The 21,705-nt window shown below is 32.1% G+C and overlaps 1 protein-coding gene across 1 annotated transcript in view; it reads left to right on the forward strand.

Annotated features, from left to right (window-relative positions):
* VWC2L (von Willebrand factor C domain containing protein 2 like) overlaps positions 1-21,705 on the forward strand; it is a 141,203-nt gene that overhangs the window by 14,798 nt on the left and 104,700 nt on the right. The window contains exon 3 of the mRNA XM_006908500.1: positions 9,721-9,850. Within this exon, the coding sequence (XP_006908562.1) occupies positions 9,721-9,850 (130 nt within the window). The remainder of the gene's footprint in view (positions 1-9,720; positions 9,851-21,705) is intronic.

Raw genomic sequence — 21,705 nt, forward strand, 5'->3', positions numbered from 1 at the left:
CAAACCTTTGGCTGCTGAGATTTAGAAAGCTTCATTAGAGAGAGAGAAAAAAAAAGGACAATCACAGAGAATTTTCCTTTTGTTAATGAGACTCTAGGATATTCACATTGGAACTAGAAGATACTTAAATCAAGACTCCAAAAGATGTGAGCTCATGTTACCCTGTAAAATAAAATCTGTTTTTGGCAAGAATCTAATTAAAGATTGAAGTTTCGTTTCTGTAAATAAGAATCTAATTTACTATCTAAAAATGTCCAATGTCATTCTCAGTCTAAGCATGATCTGAGTGCAAACATTGCTATATTTTAGAGATGCAATACAGGTTTTTTTTCAAATCTCTAAAAGATGTAGTCTTTAAAAATTCAATATTTCATATTCATAAAGAAAATGATTATGCCATAATTTAATAAAAATAACATGATAAATATAGTACTTCCCTGAGAACTATATTTCCCTGGAAATGTAAAAAGGGAAGTAAAAAAAGAAACACTGGTCAAGTTGAAAGCTATGATGAAAATGATAGTCATTCAACCAATACTACATAGTTTATAAGTTCCTTCACATAGTTTACAAGTTTCTTTTAGTCTCATAAGAATCAAGTGAGAAAATTAGAGCCGTGTGAATGTTATTATCCTCCGTTTTACAAATGAGATAACCCAGGTTTTAAGTAATCTGTCCAAGGTAAAACAACAGTGTTTGAGAGTATACTTGAACTCCAAATGTGCTTATTCCATACAGCCAAATTCCACTGGGTGATAGCACTAACAAATTTCATACATAGTTTCAAAATTGTGATTGTTTCTGCTGTACCTTGCTAAAGTTGAGAGTTTCATCGAGAAATTACTCCAAGATTTTTTAAGTTAAAATATACTTTTACATTATTGCCCATATGCCATTTCAATATATTTTTGTGGAATAATGTAAGCTATGAATTAAGCATCAAATAATGAAGTATAAAATTCAATACAAAACTGCCGTTTGGATTTAAAATAAAAAATTAATATATTCTAACATTAGCAGTCATACAGTACTTTTTACATTTTAATTACTCCCTCTTCATAACATGTAAAAGAATGTTACAGCAAATGGAAAATGAAGAAAAGATTTCAACTTTTAGAAAATTTTTCCCAGAGAAATACTGAGACAGGAGCAAAGAGCGATTTCTTAAATAATCTGATTGGCACTCCCAATATAAATGGATTTGGTTGTACTAGGCCTATAACTCCTATCTCCTAGATATTGAAAAGCCCTTAATTCAGTGTCACATAACTCAGATAAAGCTGAGTTATGGCTATCTCTCTCTTCTGCTATCACCTCCTTATAATATTTCCCACAGAATAGAACTGGTATATTTGTCTCTTACATAATTCTTTCAGGTTGTAGAATTCTAATGGCGATGTATTCTCCCCCACCCGCACATGGCTTTGTTTTAATATTATTATAGACTAGCTTTTTAACTGATATCAACAATCTTTTTCAGTGTCAAGAGAAAATTTTTGAAGTTGTACAGTTACTCATCTCTTCTCTATTGCATAAATAGATGATAAGTGGAGCATCTTTAGCATGGAGAAAGAAATACAGGCTCTACTGACAGTACTCAGTTCATTGTCGAAGACCTCTCTTGTATCAAAGTCAACTATCAATCCAGCTTATCAGTGAAGGACTTAAAGCTGCTTCTTTTCTAGGCTATTTCACAAGTATATGTGTGCTACTTTATCAAAATTTTTATCTCGAATCCTCTAGCCTTTGTCTATTCTATTGGGTTCTCCTTCCAAGATCTTAGAGGCAGAAAAACATCCTTTCCCCTCCCCCGCTTAAATACCAACTGATATTTCCTTGATAAGTATACTTTGCTTAAAAAATGCATCTGTGATTTTCTGTATGCTATTCTTCATATTTCAGAAAAACCACATTTTATTGTCATGAGACTCCTTAAAAACAATTGAAAAAAATTGATTCAATAGACCATCAGTTTATTAGAATAGGCAGTATATAACTGTAGAGTTGCCTGCCCTTAAAACCTATGCCAAAGTATATTTAAATAATTATTTTCAGGAGAAAATATTTTTAGGGAAAAAAATAAACCATTAATATAATGGCACTGTTATATTACTACTATAATGATGAATTTTCAAGAATGAGTGAACTTTTTTTCTACTTGGTAATTAATAATTTTATATTGGGCATTTCATTAAATGTTTTGCAACATTCCTGAGTTTTACATTAGCTTGGAGTAAATACAAATAAAAAGATTAACTCCGATAATTCTGTATTCCATTACAATAGCACCATCAGTTATTCTTATAAAAAAATCATTTTTTAAAAAATGTAAAATATGTTTATAGATATCTAGATTGTCACTATAATTTTTTAGGTGGTCATTTATTGAGGGCAAGCTATATAAGTAGTTTATCTTGGTTTACCATATATATATTATCATCTATATAATATACATTCAACATACTGAATAATTTTAAAAGTTTATATCTTATTTCTGAATTTTAGTTTCTTACCTACCTAATTTATCTTATCTACATAGACAGAGCTATGTGCATTCTTTACAATCACTTGACTAAAGTGTTTGTTTTTTTAATAAACATGAAGTGTTTTTTGACAGATACCTAGAAATAATATTCCAGAATATATTATCAAAATATTAACTTCTCAGAAAAACAAACAGAACAGCTACTATTTAACTTTTTACTCAAATGATACCATCATATACATTTGCTGACCAACTGAGGTGGTTATAAAAAATATTTATGCATCTTATTTTTTTATTTACTTCAGCAGTATTAAAATTCTTAAAGAAGTTCTAGTTCTATGTTTATAATTTTATGAGACTTACAACCTCAGTGTTTCAAATATACTCTAATCAATAGGGAAGATCACTGAAGAGGTCATCACAGTCTTATTAGACACAGGGCACTAAGAAACATTTTAATCAGTGATGCGGTGGGTCTTCTTTCAGATGATTGTGAATTTTGGTTAAAACCTATTGGATCCATTAGCTGTTAGGTGACACCTGCCACACGCAAATTACTGACTACAGGAGTGGCAGTGGATGCTAAATATTCTTGTACTCTGTAATTTAATGTATATTTTAATGAAGTGAACAGTGAAATTCCTGACAGGCATCAGCATCTTTGAAATAGTGTCTTCCAAATTCCTCATACAGTTTGAAAGTAATGAGATTTGTTTTATAAAGTGATGAAATTTATGCCATAAATTATCTCTAAAAGAAGAATGCTTCTTAAAGCAGTAGCTTTTCTTTAGTAGAGATCAGATTTTAAATTGTTTAATGGGAAATTTTTGGAAAAGCTACCTGAACTACCATCTCTTTGATAATTTCTGCCAATTATCAAAGAAATAGAATACCGTGTGGTATTCAAAGTCTGACATTACTTGGTCAAGAGGAGTCATTGATAGTGTGCTGAAACTTGGCACTTAGAACATGCCTATCCATTTAGGTGTTCATCCCTTTGGCCTTCAAGAATATACTAAGAGAGATTTCTAGAAATCAAGTCTTGTTCCTCAGAATATTCAGAATATGTTGGAATTTGTACTCTAACCCATCCTTTAGGAAAATGGACATGTTTAAAACCAGGGATTTTTCCTAAAAAATGTTTTATAATATACTAAAATAATTTTGTTTAATAAGCAACCATTAAACTTGACACACATTATAAAATGAAACTAGCTTTTTTCAAACTCTATCAATTAGCAATTCTTCTGCACATATTCTTGTCCTGAATTTAGTTATCATGGTATTTTCTAATGTAATAAATCATCTGCTAGATAGTCTAGTCAATGGAGTGTTTGACGAATGACTTATCTTGTGATCCATGTGATAGATATTATAAATTTTAAATTACCTTTAGAGAGTGAGTTTGTGTTCATTGCCATAATATTGAAACTCAAATAGTTATTTCATAACTCATAGTCAGAGATCTTTCCCCTTAAAATGCCCTTGGACACAGATGAAGCTGCCCAATGATATGGCTTAACAAATAAGAAAATATAAATTATGTATAAAAAATTATGCATATGTTAACAAATATTTATTGAATATCTATTATATGCCTAGATGTCTTCTTGGTGTTCATTATATAACAATGAACAACATACTATATAAGAAGCTTATGATCTATGGGGAAGGCAGATAAGAATAAATAAATAGTAACAAATTCATAAGGTAATTTCATGAACTGATTAGAGCTCTGAATGGACAACATCATGGAGAGAGATGATGGAGGGTTAGTCAGGGAAGACCTCCCTAGAGAGAGGGCATTTGAATTGACATCTAAATGATGAGACTTCGGAAAATAAAGTGGGTTTGGCGCTTTTCTTTTTTTGAGTGATTTTTAATGGTCATTTTAACTACTCACAATTACTCTTTATCTAGAGGCTTCTAATCATGTGCGTTTTTCAATGTGTTTCTGACATAATTCTATTGGTTCACAAATCTCTCCACCAAACCAAGTCCCATAAAATTTTACTGCAACCACCTCTGCAATCAGATTATACTTTAAACAAGAGAAATAACCTAAAAATTCTTTTAAATATAACCTTGTGCTTGCACTTTTATACTTTTATTTTTTCCAAAAGCCATCACTAAGTATGCAAGTGAATAATAATGATAATGATGATGTTATAATATTCCTTACATATTTTTATGTGCTTCACAATAACTATGAAGTTGGTAATATTGTTATTCCCATTTTATAGATTAAGAAACTAAGACACAGAAAAGTTAGGTAATTTTCTCAACATTTCCATCTAGTAAGTAAAGCATCTAAGACTAGAACTCAAGTACCATGGCTAAAGATAATTTGCTTTTAATCGTGATACCACAACCACCCAAACCAAGCCAGCTAAATGAAATATTTTTTCTTTTTTCTAATTTAGGGTTTCTCAACTTGTATGAATATTGTTGTATTAAACTTTACCAAATTAAAACAGTAACCTGAACTATGTTCCTTGTCACTTTGAGATTTGAGTTCATATAGCAAATTTTATAGACTGTAGCCATTTCCTCCTAGGCACTCTATGAACAATGCCAATAACAGTCACTATGTTGTAAATAATGATGCCTGAGATATTGTTGTATGGACCAAACACTCAGTGTAGTCTCGGGTATAGATAACTAAGTCTCAGTGTATTCAGAATATGAAATTAATGTGCATTTTCTAGAAACATTATGAAAATTCTATGAAACCAGTTGGTAGTAACATGTTCTACTAATCCTATGTTGATTCTTAGCTTCCAAATTCTCACAAAGACATATTTAACAATTTTTCAGGAATTATTGTTATTCCAGTAACTAAATTACTAGTTCTCAGTGTACTTTTTCCACTTAAAAAAAAAATCATGGAACATTCTACTGTTTTTAGGATCCTGGTACTTCTCTTCCAATACTCCAGGAATTCTCAAAAATCACAGACAGGGACATTGGGATTTCAGCTTTAAGGTCTTTAGAAGTTAACCATTTTGAAAACAATATGTATTGTCATATTTCCATTCTAATACCAAGGAAGAAAACTTTAATTCTAGTCACCTAAACCAACATTTAAAAAAAAAAGTCCCCTTTTATTTTAACATAGATAGATAATAGATGATAGATATGTGATAAATAGATTAGATTAGATAGATAGATAGATAGATAGATAGATAGATAGATAGATAAGATAGATAGATAGATAGATGATAGATAGATAGATAGATAGATAGATAGATAGATAGATAGATAGATAGATAGATAGATAGATAGATAGATAGATAGATAGATAGATAGATAGATAGATAGATAGATAGATAGATAGATAGATAGATAGATAGATAGATAGATGATAGATAGATAGATAGACAGCAGGCAGGTAGGTACGTAGATAGATGATAGATAGATGATAGACAGACAGATAGATAGAAGATAGAGATAGAGATAGAGATAGGTCAATATAGATATAACAGGAAGCTCCTTTCAAATTTGGGGGCAACTGGCACATTTGGATTTGCAATGCAAATATGTATTCAGTGATAGCAGGGGCTACAGATAAAATGCACAGTTTCTACTTAAACAGGGTCCCACATTAGATATTCAAAACATTAAGCTGGAGATGCACAAATTCATAATATATACTCAGATCACCTAATACATACATTAACAATCAAATTTGACATTTAACATTAATTTCAATTAAAATTTATGTAAGGTATATATAGTGAATGTTACTTCATTTTCAAAGCTTTCATAGAAAAAAATGTTCTTTGAGATTTCTTAGACAAAGGTATAAAATTGTCAGATGGTGTCATTTACTCATCTTACAAAATCTCTAGCCAATTAAAGCCATGTACTAGACATAATTTCACATGTTCCTTAAAAAAAAAAAGAACTAGTAAGGATAATTTTTTCCAAGTACTTGCTTCTGTGTCCTCTGTTTCTCTAAGGATAGTTTTATTGTTTAATCTTTGGTTTTATGGGGACATTTTCAGATTTAATCTATAGTTTTCATATTGAAGAGCCTGATAAAAGGAAATCTGTAACTAGCTCAGTGCTTAAGATGTAAAGATTTATTCAAAGCACCAAATCTTTCAGAGTTTTATGCTGTAAGGTGGGAAGGATTTTTCAAATCTGAACTTTATGTCAAAGTAGCACACTGCTCACTCCTAGGAAACTTGTCGCTATTAAGCAGCGTCTTTTTATAAGTGCAGGGGAAGGGAGGGGCAGTGAAGGAAGTCATGTTGGGCTAGAAAACAACAGTGGTGTCCAAATTGGTGACTTTATGAAAGGAGAGAGGCTTGGCAAGAGGGCCGAAGGGGCTTTAGCAGGAGGTTGATGGATTAAATTCGATGGAGTATTTAGAGGGGGAGGAGAGGGGCACGTGGAGGCTTCAGATGAGAAGAAATGGACTGAAATGAGACATTATTTGGAAAAAAAAAAGATAAAACAAAAGAGGAAATAACATGTTTCAGACAAGAGATTCTGAGCTAGGAAGGGAGAGAGTATAGCATATGAGTAAAGCCAGGTTCAGGAAGGATTAGAAGCTGCTGACAGCTAGGGTGACATTTTTATTTTTCTAGTTTCTCATTATTCAAAATCCCTTAAAAATCAGATATATATTTAACAGGAAGCCTTGTCTTCTTAGCTCTAACTCAGAGTATTTCTCAGGATTCTAGTGCACACACATCCAGGCTTCTCTGATTTTGGACAAATGCCCTGTGGTCTTTACTGGACCAGTATCTGTGCTTTTCCCAGATACCAATGAGTGTAGCTACCAGGCTCTAAGGCTTGGAGATACCATGCCCCAAGAACGTGAGCCTTGTGGCAACCTAACTTCAGCCTACAATTTTCTACTCATGTTTGCATGTTCAAAGGCTCTGCAGCTTCCTAATAATTTCTTTATGCACTAACTAACCCAGTTACTGAAATTCTCTCTCTCAGCAAGTATTTATCCTCTATAAATCAATTATTAGCTGCTAATGGTTGTTCTTGAAGAACTGGTCTGCATGGAGAAGTATACAAAGCTTTAAAAAGTAAGCCACTCAAATGAGCATGCACAGGGTAGTGATTCTTGCCATCACGTGACAGTACAGTATAGTGGTTAGGCGGCCCATGTCCAAATCCTACCTCTGCCCATTACTGCCTTTAGCACCAGGGAAAACTACTGAACCTCACTCAGCCTATTTCCTCATCTGCGAGATGGAGATAATAACAAAACTTTCTGTACAGGGTCACTATGAGCAATATGTCGATACAGGTAAATTGCTTAGCACAATACCCAGTAGTTAATGATGTTCAAACACGCTTGAATTAGAATAGCATTCTTCATTGGTCTGTGTTAAAATCTAATAGTCCCGCTAATCTTTCTCAAAGACCATAGTTATTTTGAGGTAAACCTTTTGCATTGGAAAATTTAGGGGTCTTGGAGATTTTTAACGGCAAATCAGTTCACTAGAGTTGCACAATTCAGCCTTTCCTTCAGCAAGAAGGGAACCAGTGAAAACAATTACAGCTGTGGAAGGGCGGGGTGTGGAAGCAATGATATTAGCATCTCCCTTCTCTCATATTAGCAGTAAGTGCAGGTCAAGTCCTTGTTGTATTTCAGAAAACTGTGCAAAAACACTTCTTTGCAATTAATCAAGGACAGGGGGACACTTTCAGACAATTTTGCTTGAGAATTAAAGATATTATAATGAAGCAATATGGCAACTAGAATTTCCATCTTTCACGCTGCTTTCTCATTAAGCATTTCCTCCATCTAATAATGTGCTATGGTATCAAATCTTTTCCTTCATTTACTGAGATTATTCAGTAGAGGAGCTTTTCAAGAATATCCTAGTGCTTGAGACAATCCAATAGATTCTTCTGAAATACTTAATTCACCACATGGTAAAGAGTTTAACTGTACCTTTCAACAAACTTATTGACCATGTTAAGAAATAGCAATATTTTTCCCACAGATTCTATGTCTGGTTCTCTTATTCCTACTAAATTCAAAAGTGAAATAATTAATTGAAAGCTAGATTACCATTCTTCAAGCAGAAAGCAAAGAAAAATTAATTTAGAAATAATTAGTTAAAAGGTTTCTACCCCTACAGACTACCTGAGTCCAGGAGCACTAATATTACCCAAATTGTCAGATTCAAGAAGAGACAAGAACTGACAGAGATTATAGAGAGTAGTCACTGAGAGAAAGGCAAAGGGCTTTATTTAACACAATCTGGAAGTGAGGAAATGTGGCACTGTGGCATAGATTGGAAGCAGAATTTTCTAGGAACAAATGGCTTGATTTGAGAAGTATACACTTGTATACCTTCTGAGACCTCCACATTGTCATTAAGAATTCTAAACCTCTGTGTCATGAGAAAGGAGAGCTAGAGCTTGTAAAGAATGAGAAAGTCACATAGTGGCCAGTGCTTGAGATTGTTTGTGATATAGGCAGTTTCTAGAAAAGAAACAGAAAATCCCAAACTCACTCTTGGTTGGTAAGTACTGTGAAGACAAAAATTGTTTTCTTATTTTTTATTTTTTTCCTCTAAATTAATTACTTTTCAGTTCTATTTTTAGAGTCTTTGCTTCTTAAATAGTGGCTATTTAAGTCGATCAATTTTAGTTTATTCATAAAAGCAAGCAAGGCAAGATGCAAGGTATGCACTAAATCTTTCAAGAGGCAATATCTGGATGTTTTGGACCTCAAATGCAATCTCCTCTAAAATTCGCATTGAAAAAAAAATCCATTTAGAGTCTCAGCTAGTTTGGAAAAAAAAATGTTCATACAAAGAGTAAGGACATCCATTTACCATTTTCCTTTTTCTCAGTAATTTTTTTAGGGAGAAAAATGATAAATAGAAAAAACTTTTTTCATATGTTCTGTATTGTTCCTCTTTACCAGAGGAAGGCAGAGCAATCAGCACATCTGGAAACCAAACCAGGAGATGACATATTAGTTGTCCAAACATTTCTTTGAAAAGTAGAATATAGACAGGAAAAGCTATACATGAGCACCCAGTTGCTCATGGCAACCTGAGCTGCACGTGGCCATCCACCTTGGCTTGGATGTCCAGGTTGCCTTCCACTGGGGAAGAATGATCATATACATGGTAAATGGAGTCAATACAGTAAAGCCAATATAAACACTAATGTTTTGTCTTCTGACAGCATATGAATGTGCAAGCATTAAGTTATAGGAGAAAAGGGGCTAATTTTAGATTTGTTCCTAGCCCTCTCCATGTGAATGGTGTCGCTGTGAGCCCAGCAATGAAGTTCACTGTGTTGTAGCAGACTGCGCAGTTCCTGAGTGTGTCAACCCAGTCTATGAACCAGAACAATGTTGTCCTGTCTGCAAAAATGGTAAGACCATACTGCATTAGCTTTCAAAGAGGGGTTAGTGCAAAATACAAATATTTCACTGCACACCATTCAAAGCAAGAGCCCTCTAAGATCTGCCTGTGGTTTTTCAATATGGGCATGGCCAATTTATATTTTTATCCCACCTTAAAGTGAAAATAAACTAGTGATGGGTGAATCATGAAGCTGACTTTGTTGTGATGCCTATTATTTATGGTTGATTAATAAGGAAGATATTGGAAAGAACACAGTACCATCTTTTTTAGTGACTGAACTGCTCTTTTGTGGAGGCTATACAGCAGTTTACCCCATTTCATAGTGCATAACCCAGGATAGAGAGTAAGATAAATGCCGAGTATTTGCTTTGGGCATAGATACGAATTTAGGTTTAAAGTTAAGTTATCAAAGAAATACAAAATTCAATTATTAATGCACTTAAGTTGAAGTATGAAAAGACTAGAAAGTTTAAGGCTTTTATTCTAGGTTTTATTATAATGGAATCTTGCTCTCATAGTAATCGCTATAGAGGGGGATTTGGTTTCTAAGAATTATGGGTTCCTTTTTGGCCCTCATGGAATAGAGAAGTTCAAATAATTACATTATGTTAATCACCCCAAATCAAGGTGGGCTGTAAAGACAATGCAATGCCTAAACCCAGAACAGTGTATCAGCAAATCCAATATCATACCCTTCCTATTGGTCATATCCTACCAAAAAATAAAGCTTTGCTGGTAACACTCCATGAATGTCCCTTCTTTGCATTAGAATCTGCTTGAAAAAGTGGTTCTAGCTCTTAATTAAGCTGAAGTCAGTCTGATGCTGAATCCCTATGCCCTTTCTTGAATTAACATCTTCCACTTTTACAGTTTTTTTGTCCTGAATTTGACATTGTTAGTTCACCTCCTAATCTTTTACTTTGCAGAATTATATTAATAAAGAGATGTATCATGTTATTTAGTTAAAGAAAACACAAAAGCAGTTCTACTTGTTTTTATAATTTAATGTTCTGGTCTCTTCCAAAAGGACTTTTAAAGAATCCTATGCCATTTTTCCAGGCACGGTTTTTACTGTTTCTGATCATTTAAAGCCACTGATTGAATATTAACCTGCTTGCCTGGCTTCTCTTTTTTCTTATCTCTCTCACTCAGCTCACCTGTGTCATACAGACCATCTCTCTAACTTAGAATATGGAAATAAATATCTTCCTGAAGTTCTAACCCACCTAATAACAGAAAGATATCAAATTTAAGACTTTATATTTTAAAATAATTTTGAAGAAACTGGAAATGATACAGGGAGAACAATAAGATGACTTAATGGTTGAAAAATAGGACCTATGAGGACAGACTGAAGGAGTTAGCATAATTTGTCCTGGAGAAGAGAAGGCTCAAGGGAAACCTAACTGTCATAAAAAATATGAATGGTTAGTCTAAAGTGGAAGGGGACCTGTTATTTTTCATTTTCTCCAAGGACATAAGGAAGAAAAAATCAGCTACCTAATCAATCTTTAAAAACAAGATTGACACGTCTTTGACTGTAGACCGATTTTTTCTAGAAGCAACTGTCTAAATAGGTCCTTGAGGCTCCTCTCCTTCCTAAGTGGCCCTGGTTGGCTTTGTTTCACATTTAGGGTAAACAAAAGTATGCTTACAGTTAAAAACTCTTGTCTGGACAGACTCAGAATACTCATAGAATTAAAGCATTCTAGGCCATATGTTTAAAAATGGGTTTTACACACACATCTGCCGCGTCATTCTGGCCTATGCCAAAGCCTATAATATATCCAGAGTTAATATCTATGTCAAATGTTAAATCAGCCACTATAAGCTAGTCACACTTAATTTGATGTCACCCAAGATTATCCTGTTTCTTTCGATCACATGCCACAGTAGGAATTTGTCTTGAAATGAAACCCTCTTTGTACAAAAACATATAATAAATGGACTCTAATTGTTCTAATTAATTATGTAATAAATTAGTAATCCATTAGTATTCCTGAAGAACATATGCTGGTGGAACAATATATATTAGTAAAGTTTTCCAAATTTTTGTTCATGAAGCACTATAAAATGACCACTTCTGTTTCCTTTTGCCATTTCTATGCAAATTTGTTTTTCTTTTTTAAATAAGAGAAATGAACTTGAATTAGAATTAGTAGGAAGACTAACTCTGATTATATCATATTATGACATGTTATTTTTTTCAATATTAAATACCAGTGATTAGTCACTTTAGCCTAAAAGTAAAGTATAATTATTGTCAAAGAAGAGCATATTAAGGACCACTGGAGAATTCTTAAGACCGCCAGTGTTTCCAGGATTTTTATTGAAACAACAGGCTGAGCCCAAGTCTTGCTTGCCCTCTTTGGGAGGCTAGCCCAGAAAACAGAAATAGATGCCCCATATCTATGTAGAAAAGCTAGGGAGAAGTAGATGTTTATTATGACAAAATATAACTAGAACAATTTCTTAAATTTCCAACACATGTAAGGCCATCTCATTCTGTATGACAAGATTCATTTGCCCATTATAGTGTAAATTATTTTTTTAATGTATGCTTCTATTTTCTTAAGTTAAAAAAAGATAAAAATCTACCTATGGATTCAAGGTAGAGGCAATAGATCTTAATTTGTAAACAGTCCTGTCACATTTTCTTAAATTTTCATAAATATTTAAAATTTTCAGTTTGCATAAATGCTGATTATCTTGGCTGCCAAATACTTTCTTTGTGCATGCGAAGATTGACTTTTCTGTCTTCTTGAATTATAATTTGCCAAGAGCAAGGGGCATTAAAGATATGAAATGAAAGTTTAAAGCAATAAAATCTACCACTCCTAACCTTAAAACTTAATATTCAGCTAATATAAGAATATTTATTCTCAGATTATTTAAAAGCAAACAAAATTAAAAAGTACAATGATGTGTAGTTTTCTAGAAAACAATAATTTACCAATGAAAATATGACAATTATCTTTAGATATGTGTTTTTTTATATTATAAAATGCGAGATAAACAATGATAGCCTATCTTTATTCTCTATAATTTTAAGAATAAATGTAAAGATATATACTTCTAAAATATTTTTCTAATGTTGTAAAAATAAAAAGAGAGAAAAATTTAATTTCTGGTCTCAATGATTACCTCAAGCAAGATTTCCAGTGGTTATCAATGAATATAGCCAACCCAGAAAATAGTATAGCACCAAGAAAAGACTATCAATTTCTTGTGACTAAAAGAAACATTAAAGAAAGATGTGAATGGCTGGGCACACACAAAACAGGAGGAGAAAGAGGACAGTAACTTTTTTTTTTTTTTAATTTGGGGAGGATTGGGGAGATTAACATAGGAATTTATTGGTTTTAAAATTATTATTAAGCATTTGCTTCACCTTCTTTTATACATTTGCAAGAGCTAGCAATCAAAATGCCTCTTGAAAGATATGACATCTGACTATTTTTCTTTCCCCAAGATGGTATTACTTCAACCTATCTTTCAGTTCCAATCCTTAACATGTAAATTAATGAATAATACTTTTTTCTTGTTGTTGTTTTTATAATATGAAAAAAATAGGTTAGAACAGCATCTTCTTAAAACATTTTATATTGAAATATCATACAAATATTTCAAATATCTGGTAACTGATCATACATTTGACTAGTGAAATATATGATTATTAGGGAATATAAATGACTAACTGCATTTTTTACATTTTATCAGCCAGTATGTCATTAGGTTTTATACTTTTGCTGGGATATATAGTCAGTCATTATTCATGGTTTTGAAGGAGAAGTCACGTCATGAAAAATTGGAATAGATAGGAAAAACCCACGATATCCTCCATACACATTAAGTGAAGAATTTTCATATCCTTTCTACCTAAACTGAAGTTGTTATAAGCCCTGTTTAAATATTTAATTCCCTATTCCTTAGTCTCTTCCAGTTTAGTAGTGAAATAAATAATGCAGGAAACAGACTAGCCAAAAGGGCAAATGGAAAGGAAGAAGAAAATAAAGGAGGTGGGCAGTGCACAAATAAGAGAAAGAGGGGACTTTAGAGGCATCAAATGCCTTCTAAAGGTACTTGGGAGAAAATGTTTGACACTCATAATTGTTAACATCCCTAATATACAAAGAGTTCCTTGAAATAAATAAGACAAAAACAGTTCCATACAGAGAAATTCACAAAAAGAAAACCAAATGTCTGATAAATGTATGAAAATATGCTTAACCTCATGGGAATTAAGAAGATTGAAATAAAAAAGATACCAATATTATATTTTTAATAATTTGATACTGATGATACCTCAAATTGGAAAAAGTATTAAGGGTTTGAGAAAATGCTGAAGTAACTTTTAAGAAGGTCTTTTCTATTAAAATTTTTATGTTACTTGAAGTCAGCAATTCCTCCACTCGTACTTTGTCCCATATTTATGTCCTAAATTTTCACTGCATTTTATGAGTGAAAAGGTGAAACATAATAGTCCTTCAATGGAGAATGAAATATATTTCAGCCTTTAAAAAGACCCTAGTGACATTTTTTGCTGAGTAAAATAAGCAAGGAGTGTATAGTAGACTACACATTATTTTATACATAATATAATGATGTGTCCTATATATATAATATACATTTTAAGTAATATATATTTAAAACGCTTTTATTTAATTGGTATACAATTTCAACTAGATATTAAATTTGTATGTACATAGGAAAAGAGCTAAGTGGATACACAATAGGACATTAACAATGATTCAGTGATTACTTGTAGAGAATAGAAATGAGAAGGTAAAGGGAGGGGAGATAAAAGATAATCTCTTCAAAACATTAAATGTTTACAGACTGATGATAATAAAAAGAACAGAAAAGTACACAAACGGGCAGTTCACAAACAAAACACAAATGTTTAAAAGATACGAAAACTACTTATCCTCGCTAATAAGTGTTTTTATTTTTTAAACCCTTTGTTATTTTTCTATGTGAAATAGAGAAAGTCCTAGAAGAACACACACCAAATTTTTAACAGTGATTCAATGATCAGAAGAGTAATTAAAGAGTAGAATTGAGAAGGCAGAAGAAGAGAACTTCAGCTTTTTATTCCATGGACCTCTTTATTGAATAGATTTTTTTAAAAAAAGCTATTCTATTTTTATAATTTAAAAGGTTCTATCAGTCATTTATTATTATTATTATTTTATTATTATTATTATTTTTAGGCAAGGCAATCCTTGGTTTACCTCACAGATTGCAAGGACCTTGTCAGCTTACAATCCCTTATTTTTTTTATTTTTATTTTTTAGACCTGCAGCACCTGGTCTTCCTAGGTGGTCTTCCATCCGACCCTGCTTAGTTTCTGAGATCAGATGGGATTGAGCTTGTTCAGGGTGGCATGGCCATAGACTCTATCAGTCCTTTAAAGGAAAGATCATTCTATTGCTATGTAACCTCTTTCAGAGGAGAGACAGGACAAAATTTTCTTTTCATTTTTCTTTTCCTGGAGTGTAATATTGATACAAACCAAAAGATTACAAACTCAGAAAAAGAATGTAGAGGAAAATGATACTTATAATTAGTAATGAAGAACAATTAAAATACTAAATTCCCAATCTAAAACCCTTGATTTGTGGATTTTAGAGAGGGAATGGGGTTCTTATATTGTATAATATATTACATCTCCAGTGAGTCTAGGGCAGTATTGTTTAATCAATCACATAAACATTTCTGCAATAAAATATATGATAATTAGAGTAAGGAGACTGAATAATATAGAGGCACACATCATCTCAGGTCATTTTAATACCAGCTGAATTTTGGTATCAAAGTTATGAAAAAATATTGGATTTTTAGAGATCATGGGAAAGGGATTGTATATTTGTGTTAGCAAACAGAATCTAGCAGTACATTAAAATAATTATTCATCCTGACCAAGTGGAGTTTACAAAAATAGTTCAAAATTAGGAACTCTATTAATACAATTTATTCTATTTCTAAATTGAAGAGAAAATCATATTATCATTTTTCTACATACATAAAGACATTAGACATAAATCAGCAAAACTATTGACAAAAACTCTTGATAAAGTAAGACTAAGTAGATAATTTTTATATGACAAACTATATCTACCTCAGGCCAAAAAGAGAGAATAATGCTTAATCAGTAAACACTAAAAGCATTCTCAATAGTCAGGAAAAAGACAATGATGCCCACAATTATTTAAAATGTCAGGTAGATATGAACTAGCTAATGTAATTAGAAACAAAAAAGAATCAGAGAAGAAAAATTGGAAAGAAGCAGATAAAACTGTCACATTGGCATATGATATGACTGTATACTTGGAAAACCCAAGAACATAGAATAAAAACTACTATAAAGAGAATTTAGTAAGATAGGGTTCAAATGTATGTATAGATCTTCTTCTCTATATAAATGTATATGTATACATATTACCAAAATAAAATTGTGGCATTGGTATGTGGTACAGAGATATCAATGGAATATAATGGAAAGTTTATAAACAGACCTAACAACATTTGAAAATTTAGTCTATGATAGGTAAAGTTGTATTTCAAATTAATGTCAGAAAGATAATTTGTAGAAGACAAACTGGATAGTTGTCTGAGAAAAATAATTTAAAATTCCTACCTTATGTCAGAATTTATAAGAAAATTCAATTCAACAAAGACTTAAATATAAATTATTTTCCAGAACAGTACAAGCAGAAAACCTGGACAATTTGATTTATAATTTTGAAGATTTACAATCTAGATTTTAAAAATAAGTGAAAATCTCCACATAGCAAAACAAAACATCAGTGTAAACAAATTAAAAACTGGGAGAAAATCAATCTTAAACCCCAAAGGATTAATCTCTCTCATATATAAAGAGCTCTTAGAAATGTATAAGAAAAATGACCAACAACTGTATTTTAAAAGTGGGCAAAGAATTTCAAAAGTCGTTACAAGAAAAACAAAACAAAAAATTTCTTAAAATATATGAAAAATTGCTCGAACCACTTATAAAGAAAATAAAAATTTTATACCATTTTTATACTTACAGATTGGCAAAAATCCTAAAATTTAATAACCCACTTTGTTGTTGATACTGTGCTAAAACAGGCAATCTTTCATATTGCTGGTGCATGTATACATTGGTAAGAAATTTGACAATATATGTCAAAATCAAAGTGCATATATCTTTTACTTCAGCAACAACATTCTCAATTACAGAAGTGTGAAATGACAAATGAGTGATGTTACTGATTTTTTATGTTGTACTTCCAGTTTTCTTTTTAATGAAAAATGAGCAGAATATCTGTAGAAATAATTACAGATTTAAATTTTCTGTGAATGTGCTATCAGTTGATAGTCATAAAAAACCCTAATTTCTTTCTTTAAACAAATATTTTTGTTGAATTATAATGTAAGTAGCTCTGCTTACCCTTTTTTTATCTTTTTAATCTCATAACATATTTTTAAATTTTAATTTCACATGGCTCAAAATTGTATAATAGAAATCTATTTGGCATCAACAGGCTATTTTTTAAAGGAAAAATTAACATTAAAATAAATAAAAGTGTTAATCTTTGGATGACATATTTATGTAGTTTAAGAATTATAAAACCTTACTAAGAATTATTTTTAAAATAAGAAGTAAAGAGACATAAAAGATTTCTAACTGTGAAAACTCAAATGTGTTAGGTTGCTATGTCTCAGAATAGTGATAAATTAAATGGAAATTCTATCAAATTTTGAATAGCGATGTAATTTTTTTTTGTAAGTTGAGAAATGTTGCAAAATTTAAATACATGAAAAAAATGCACTTGGAAGTTTGGGGAATTCAATCTATCAGATATATTAATATATAAAGATAATAATTTTAAACAGTGTGATAGTAGAACAAAAATAATCAGATAAAAAGAATAGAAAATTAGAAAATGACCAATATTGATTATATTGGTCAATATACATATATTTTATATACTAATATATATATATTATATATACTAATTACAATTTAGTATATAATTAAGGTGACATCCAAGTATTTGATGAAAGAATTATTCTAAAAATATATTACAAAGGTTAATTATTTTTTAAGTGAAATTACATTTCTATCTGACTCATTTTTCAAAAATAAATTTCACTTAGATTAAAGATCTAAATCTAAAAAAATGAAAACATAAAGGAATTATTTTTTAAATAACGTGAACTTTAACTTATTCTCAGGATAGAGCTGGTCATCCTAAAAATAAAAGCAAACAAAGAATTTATGAAAGAAAAAATTAAAATGGAAATTAAGTAACATATAATTTCATCCACAAATTCCTTTATAAATTAAAAGAAAACAATGTCTAATTTTGGAAAGGTAAAATACAACAGGCATTCCTATGCACTACTGGTGAGAATGTAAACTGATATATCCTTTCTGCGGGACAACAAAAATGTACGAAACTTTGATCCAGCAATGTCACCTCTAGAAACTGATCTAAAAGAAATAATCAGATAAGTATATAAAGATGTGCCTATAGAGACATTTATTACAGAGTTGTTTGTAATAGCAAAAACTTGGAAACCTTGAAACCTGAATACTCAGCAATAAGGTTCAGAGTGTATTATTAGATTAAACTAGTAGGCTAAAAAGCCTATATACATATATATACATATCATAAATATGTATTTATATATGTGACCCTATTTTTATTAAAAAGAACATATATCATATGTATAGAAAAAGACCGGAAGAAAACACTTCAAAATGTTAATGGTATTTTGAACAGTAGGCTAATGAATCATTTTTTTTACTTTCTTCCCTTGGCTAACCCATACTTTCTAAATATCCTTCAATAAACATATGTTATCCTGGTGACTTAAAACTATAATTTAAGAGAGAAAATAAAAAATTACTTAAAAGATTTATATAAAACTTTTTCTATTTTCATAATTAATTGATCAGTGACATGTCACTTATTAGAAATTATACTATAAATCCTTGTTACAATTTGACTCCATAAATTAACTAACCAATTAACAATTCTACCACTTGACTTTCAACTCCTTAATTATGAGATTTTTTATAAAGCATTTGGAAAACCTCATTGCTCATTTTATGCATCTATTCAGACAATTGCTAAAATATTCACTTGGATATATCCATTTACATTTTCATAAAGATGTTTCGCAAAATCAGCCTTTTAAGTTTGAATACTGGATACAGTCTCTCATGTTAATTTGATATTTTCTCACTTCCTCTTAGGTAGACAATTAGTAACAAGTGAAACAGACATAAAACAAACACACCGAAAATGAAAAATTTTCTGGCAATTGCACATATCCATTTGCTACCGAGCCCCTGAAAATAGTTCATGATGAAAGCATAGCCTATGAAAGGCAGTTTCAAAGTCTGCATTTCATTGACTCCATAACTGAAGGTCAGAATTATCATATTTGTATAAAGTAGATGTCAAAACAGAGTAATTATAAATAGCTATTTTAATGAATCGCAACAATAATTTTCTATTGCTTTCACAGAGCTTCCTCCAAAATATGAAAGGAAATATTTATATTTATGTTGTCTTCAACCAACAGGATTTTCTCTGAATTCACCAGCATATTAGATTTCAAAAACATTACTGTATAATGTTGACACAATAGAAATTAACGCTTTATTCATTTCCTGCTAATCACATCTCTTTTTAATTATCAGGGCCACCCGGTCCTTCAGAAAATGAAGGAAAGCCAACACATGCAAAAATGTGAACTTTTTCTGTTTCCTCCTTCACATACTTAGGGAAATACTTAGGGACTAGAAATAATTTCATCTCTCTAATAGAGGCTTAAGTCATCGGCCATGGGAGAACCTCCCTGAGGGTGCGACACAATTGCTTGATCTCAGGAGTGTGGCATCACCAGTCTATAATGACCCCTTCTGTGAGCATTTCCTTATATATCCCAGACGTCCACATAGCTCTCAGGGACACCTAGAGGCCAATGGGTCAGTGGTGATGATGAAAGTGCAAGGTAAGTCTGAGAGTCTCGTTTCATCCAAACCTTTCTGGTGCAGACACATGAGGATGCCATACTCATTCCTTCACTTCACATCAGCATTGCCATGCAGAGCTCAGGCTTTTCAGAGATGTGGAGGCCCGGAGCAAGCTGTGTTCCACCGCCCCTCCCACCTTTCCCTGTCACGAATAAGTATAAACCTGGTGCAGTCAGACAAAAAAAAAATTGTAATGTACATTGTGTTTCTTGACCTTCATTGAATTTGAATGTCTTCAAAAGCATTTGAGCCTAAAGGGCCTTAAGCAAGGTATTAATTTACCTTCCTCAGAAACTTCAGAGGATCTGGAGCAAGAGTCTCGAATTAACTCATCCCTGAAGTACAAATTCCCAGATTCCCTTTCTTTACAGTTAAGACCAAATCTCTTGGGCTTCTACGTTTCATATCATTGGTAAGGAAAGGACCCAGAACTTTGAGTGTTCTTGAAAAGATCCTAACACTTTCTCAGCCAACAGTCACAGCCTCAACCTCACTGTTGGGCTTGAGACACTTAGGACTAATTTCTCCCTGCTTATCTCAGACCCCATCAAAAGCCCAGGATAACCAGAGCACCGCTCCGCCCCTGGACTCTGATCCTCATACGGTTCTGTGAGCTATGGGGTAACACCCAAAACCACTGCTTTTGATTCCCGTTCCTTGCTTTTTCGTTCTCCATCATACCTACTGCCACCCGAATAGTGAATAGTGTAGATTTTGCTTATTCCGTTGTTTGTCGCCCCTCTTTACACAGTATAAACTCCATGCAGGCAAAGATTCTTCTCTATTTTGTTCACTGTTGTATGCCTACCAACTACAACACATTGTAGGTGCAAATATATGTTTTTGAATAAATAAATGAATGAATAAACAGCCATATTTTGCCTTTGGAAGAGCTGAAATTAAACAATAAATTTGATTCTTTGAGTTATTTTAAGTTCTCCCTTGAAAAGTATCAGTCTTCTATTTCATAAAGAAGAGCTGCCATATGGAAAGTCTAGGATGTAATCTGTGATAGAAAGGAAGGTGCTTATCAGAAGAAGTCTTTCTTAATTACACTTGCTTTAGTTCACCACTAAGACGAGTGGTGCATGTATTGAAGGAAGGCCCATCGAGGTGATCTAGGAGAGACAGGCTGATTGCCAAGGGAAACTGAGTCCAGTTTGATCTTTTACTGCTTCATAATCTTGCCATAAACACTTAAAGCTTTTGTTTCTTAAGAGCTGACGTAACTACTTAGTTAACATACGGATCACTTTAGTGCAAAATTAATATAATACTTTAGCTAGTATTATTCTTAATGATATATTTTATTTAACAATAGGGCTTGGACTTTTTCAGGGCTATGAAGCCATGACCATTAACTGAATATGGAATTTGTCAGGGTTTGGTGTGAAGACATGAAGCAAATTAAGAAAATGTGATTTGATATCGGGGTAGAGGGAGAAAAACTGATTGCAGGAGATAATAATTCTAGAAATTAAATTGTGCACCTGGAAAAGAAATCAGAAATGTGGCATTAAACAGGTACAAGGGAAACTGGCTAATCAATATATATTCTGGCATATAGCAATCGGGGAACTCTCCATGGATTGCTGTGGCTGAGGCAGGAAGCCCTTACAGTAACACTTCTGATATTTAAATGTAGCCCTGAGCTGCTTTAAATCTATCTATCAGAAATGTTAAACCTTCTTTGAAACATATTTATGGTTGGATATCCCTCAGTTGAGAAGAGAGAACTGAGAAGTTCCTGCATGCACACTTATTTTGCTTCTCTGAGCTTCATTTGTACAAGGTGATAGCACAGAGCAGCCATAAACGCTCCTGCT

This window comes from Pteropus alecto, unplaced genomic scaffold, assembly GCF_000325575.1.
Source record: "Pteropus alecto unplaced genomic scaffold, ASM32557v1 scaffold182, whole genome shotgun sequence".
Lineage (NCBI taxonomy): Eukaryota > Metazoa > Chordata > Mammalia > Chiroptera > Pteropodidae > Pteropus > Pteropus alecto.